Source organism: Coffea arabica, chromosome 11c (genome assembly GCF_036785885.1).
Source record: "Coffea arabica cultivar ET-39 chromosome 11c, Coffea Arabica ET-39 HiFi, whole genome shotgun sequence".
Taxonomy (NCBI): Eukaryota; Viridiplantae; Streptophyta; class Magnoliopsida; order Gentianales; family Rubiaceae; genus Coffea; species Coffea arabica.
Window position 1 is genome coordinate 28,894,827 of NC_092330.1, and position 5,279 is coordinate 28,900,105.

General features: G+C 50.8%; 1 protein-coding gene across 1 annotated transcript; it reads left to right on the forward strand.

Moving 5' to 3' along the window:
* Window positions 1–1,212: 1,212 nt before the first annotated feature.
* On the forward strand, window positions 1,213–4,845 carry LOC113715980 (uncharacterized). The gene has a single exon (XM_027240283.2). The coding sequence runs from the start codon at window positions 1,213–1,215 to the stop codon at window positions 4,843–4,845; it is 3,633 nt and encodes a 1,210-aa protein (XP_027096084.2).
* Window positions 4,846–5,279: the final 434 nt, after the last annotated feature.

A 5,279-nucleotide genomic window follows, 5' to 3' on the forward strand; every position in this document is an offset into this window, starting at 1 on the left:
CCAGCACCTGCAAAGGCCAAGCGGGCCATATATCGCCCCAAGGCGCACACTGCTGAGGGCGGAGAAACTGCGGCAGAGGGGCAGCAGGGAATTCTGGGGGCAGTGCAGGGTGTTGGGGTCCAACAATTGCTACTTCCAGATTCCAACCCTGCTGAGGCGATTCACGGGGTGCAAGCAACAGCGGAAGTGGGGGCGGCGCAGCAGAATGGGATGGATGCAACGCAGGGCGGTACTCTCTTGATTGACCTTCCGCGGGTAGAGACACCGCCACCTCCGGGGGCAGCGCAGGCGCAGCATGATGCTGGGATAGGGACGGTGACCTGTTCCACGGACCACCAGGAGCCATTGGGGGTGACAGAGGTGCCTCCGGTGGCGCATCTGGACGCACTTCCGGTGTCCAACTCCTTTGCCGTCCTGGGCATGGACCTGGTTCGGCGGGAGGGCGGCTTTCTTTCTGCTGGGCAGCTTCCCTCTACTCCTCCGAGCGCCAAACCTCTTCGTCGGAGCAAATCATGGGACAACAGGACGGGGGAAGCCGCTCTCGCTTCTGGTTCGCTGCCACTTCAAGCGGGCCTGAGCTGCCACTTGCCTCAGGCAGCGCAGCTGGAATTGCCAAAAGGAGCGGTGATTGATGCGAAGGACATTGAGCTTCTCAACAACCTCTCTAGGAAATCTGGACGGCCAATCAACTACAACAGGAGGTTACAACACTACCTATCTCAAGCTAAGTCATCTTTAGTCTCCCATGATAAGTCCCATTAACTTTTTAGTGTGGAATATAAGGGGGGCTGCCCGGGCAGACTCCCAACGGTATCTTCATAGACTACGTAGACAACATCGTTTGCGGCTAGTAATATTGTTGGAGCCTATGGCTTCCAATGATACTTTGATTTTGCTTGGACGAAAGTTAAATTATTCCCACGCTCAGTCGTTCCTGGAGGGGAAAATTTGGGTTTTATCGAATGATGATCTGTCTGTGGTGCCTCATGAGTTGGGGGACCAAATGGTACACATGGAGATTTCTTGGGTAGGCTACTCCCTCCAGGTGTCAGCGGTGTACGCCAAATGCACAAGAGTGGGTCGGCGGGGCCTATGGCAGGCAATGGAGGACGTTCACGAGAGGTTTCCAGGCCCATGGTTAATGGCGGGTGACTTTAATGTGGTCTCGAATGCCAGCGAGAGGTCTGGGGGGCCCCACCAAACGGGCGAAATATGGAAGAATTTAATGAGGCCATTTTCTCATGTGGGCTTGCGGATGTGGGCTTTGATGGCCCCCAGTTTACTTGGACCAACGGTACGGTCTGGCAGCGTTTGGACCGGGCTATTGCGAACTCAGCTTGGATGGACACGTTTGACGTGACGAAGGTGTCCCATCTAGTGCGGGGTAGATCTGATCATGCCCCTCTCTTGATCAAATGTGGTATGCATAAGGCGCATAGCTCATCTTTCCGTTTTCTTAATGTCTGGGCCAACCATTCGAGTTTCATGGATGTGGTTCGGGACGCTTGGCAAGTACCTGTCCAAGCTGGGGGTATGCTCGGTTTCCACCAGAGGCTGTCAAGCGTTAAACACAAACTCCGCTGCTGGAGCAGGCAGTCCTTTGGAGATATCTTTCAGACAGTCCAAGTGGCTGAGGAAACCTTGCGGCATTGCCAGGAGGAGTTTGACGCGGCTCGGGATGACAGCTCTCGGATGCAGTTGCGGGAGGCTCAGGCTCGTTACGCTCGAGCTTTAGGCGTGGAGTGTGAGTACTGGAGGCAAAAATCGGCAATTAGGTGGATCCAGCAGGGCGATGCCAATACCAAGTTCTTCCATTCCATCGTGAAGCAGCGAAGGAATGCCAACTTTGTCTCACGGGTGAGGGATGGTACGGGTTGCTGGCTAGAAGAGGAGGAGGACATCAGAAACTCGGCAGTGCAGTACTTTGAAAAGTTGCTCACGTCGGATCGGGAGGACCGGGCTACCCCAAGCCTGGATTTCCCGCTCCCCTCAATAACAGCTGCGGACAATATGATGTTCCAGCAGCTGCCGTCGCTACAGGAGGTAAAGGAGGTAGTTTTCTCGATGTCGAAAGATAGTGCGCCGGGGCCGGACGGATTCGGGGCAGGTTTCTACCAGGAGTGTTGGTCAATTATCCACAGGGAGCTCCTCGAAGCAGTTCAGGAATTCTTCAAGGGGGCCCCCCAACCCAGAGGCTTCTCTAGTGCATTGATTGTGTTAATCCCAAAGGTAACGGGAGCGGCCAAATGGCAGGAGTTCAGGCCGATTAGCTTGTGTAACCAAAGCTCCAAAATTATCTCCAAAGTGCTAACAAATCGCCTCAACCTGATACTCCCTAATCTTATCTCATCTTGGCAGTCAGGTTTTGTCCCAGGTAGGAGCATTGCTGACAATATTCTAGTGGCACAGGAGCTAGCACAGGATATTGATAGGAAACTGACATGTCCGAACTTGATGCTTAAGCTAGATATGGAGAAGGCGTATGACAGGGTAGAATGGAGTTTCCTTATATTTATGCTCCGCCGGTTTGGGTTTCAAGAGTGGGGGGTGGATCTCCTATTTCGGACGTTGTCAAATAATTGGTTCTCGTTGCTTATCAATGGCTCCTCGGCAGGATACTTCAAATCCTCTAGGGGGGTGCGACAAGGTGACCCACTCTCTCCAGCATTGTTTCTTCTGGTGGCCGAATTCTTGGGTTGGGGAATGCATCACCTGTTCTGTCAGGATGAGAGCCGATTTTATGTCTCCCCTGGGTTGCGGGTCCCTTATTTGGCGTTTGCAGATGATACCCTGGTCTTCACACGGTGCTCTGAGGGGGGGCTGACTTCTCTCAAGACATTCTTTGATTCGTACCAAGCGTTCTCTGGTCAGAAGATTAATGCCCACAAGAGCTGTTTTATTCTGTCTACCCGGGCGTCCTCTACACATGGGTCAATGGTGGCTTCAACGCTACATTTTCAGCAACAGTTCCTCCCGTTCACGTACCTGGGGGCCCCAGTCTTCAAGGGACGAACGACGTGTGTTTTGTTTGATCCCCTTGTGGCTAAGGTGCAGGCCCGGCTATCTCATTGGAGCTCGCGATTGCTCTCGTCAGGGGGTAAATTGGTGCTTCTGCGGCATGTTCTTACCTCGATGCCTATGTACCTGCTGCAAGTTATGGATCCTCCTCGGGCAGTTTTGCTCAGGTTGGGAAAATTGTGTAATGCGTTTCTTTGGGATAAGCCCGCTGGCACAAGGGGCATACACTGGACTTCTTGGGAAACGATCTGCTTCCCGGTGGCTGAGGGTGGACTGGGTTTTCGCTCCTTTGCAGACATGTGCTCGGCCTTTGCCTGTAAATTATGGTGGCGGCTACGCAAAAATGAATCACTTTGGGCGAGTTTCATGCACGCCAAATATGTTCGAGGCAAGCACCCGATCCAAGTGACGGTAGCCAGGCCTTCGCCCACATGGAGGCGGCTGGAGGGAATCAGAAGGGTTGCGGAGAACCACATCAGGTGGTGCGTGGGTAGAGGGTTTGTAGATTTGTGGTATGATCGTTGGCTCTTTGAAGTCCCGCTAGCCGACCTTGTTTCCATTCCTGATCCGCCCCACATGCTGCTCGCAGAATTCTTTGACGACAGGGGTTGTAATGTAGAGAAACTGCAGCAATGGGTACCGGCTCAGTTGGTACATCAGATCCAGGATATTCAGTTATTCCCCGAGCAGCAGGATCGAATGGTTTGGGTGGGCTCACCCACGGGGGAGTTCGCAACCAAGGCTGCTTGGGAGGTTACTCGGCTCAAACATAATGCCTCGATGCTGGATGGGTTCGTTTGGACAAGGATTGTGCCACTGAAAATATCATTCTTTGCATGGAAGGTTTTACGTAACTTGATCCCCTTGGAAACGGTTCTGCAACGGCGAGGAGTTCCCCTGGCCTCACGCTGCCCGTGTTGTTTATTGGAACAAGAGTCGCTAGTCCATCTCTTCGTCAAGGGCCCCGTAGCAAGGGAGGTTTGGCGTTCCTTTTGTCAGAGATTTGGGATTATTGATCCTCGCTTCTCATCAGTATCTGCGATGGTATTGGCATGGCTTACCTCGACTTCATTGGTATCTCGGGACCATATCAGGACTGTCGTTCCAATAGTCATACTGTGGTTCCTATGGAAGGCTAGGAACAAGGCGCTTTTTGAGGGTGAAATCTTTGAGGCTCGTAGGGTGGTGTCGGCGGTCGACGAATTCGTAAAGCAATTGGGGGCGACAGCAAGACTTTCGGCAGCACATTTCCGAGGTGACATGGGGGACCCATGGATCGGACGCTGCACCCGACCAGTGAAACGGAAGACGGCGCAGGCGGTGTCTTGGAGCCGCCCTCCGTGGCAACATGTCAAGTTGAATACGGATGCTAGTGTTTCTAACAAACGCGCGTATGGGGGTGGTTTGCTTCGCGACTCGGACGGTCAATTAATTTTTGCCTATTACAAGGAGTTTGGGGAGTTGGACGTTCTCCTGGCAGAAAGTACTTCATTGCTACATGGACTTCAGCTTTGTAGTGACCTAGCCCCGGGACCCTTACTGGTGGAGGTGGACTCTAAGAGCCTGGTTGATCTGCTCAATGCGGGAGCGACGTCCAATTGGCCCTTGTGTAACACGTTGCGTCGTATCCGAGCTCTGCTTTCCTCACTTTCGGCAGCAGTATCTCATATCTTCAGGGAGGCAAATGCGTCGGCGGATGCGCTCGCTGGGTTGCGGATGCCGTCGGAACTTTTTTGTACTTCGCTCCCTCAGCTTCCGCGTGGTGTGCGAGCTAGGGTATGCCTAGACAGCCGCGAGGTCTCTTCCCTGCGGTGGCAACCCGGTTAGGTCTTTGTGTTAGGCTTAACTGATGTACTTCAATTTTCATCGCACCATGTACTCCTCTGTTTTCAATCAATAATATAAATTTCTATTTAAAAAAAAACAAAAAAAAAAAACAAAAAAAAAAAACAAAAAAAAAACTAATTATATTTTACAATAAATTAATTTTCACAAAAGATACCACTTTGGTGGCATATTATTTCAATTAATTTATTCTAAAAAATATATAATCATATCAATATTCAAATTTAAAATTACACAAATTACACAAAAATTTTGATTAGAATCAACTCTGATCAACTTTGGTCAAAATGTGCTCAACCCAGTCAAACTAGTCAAATGAATTAAGACTTATCGGACTAAAAGTCTATATCTATAACTTGATCCAATTTTATCATTCAAATCCAAAATTTTTTTGAAATTCATAAATACCTTATAAG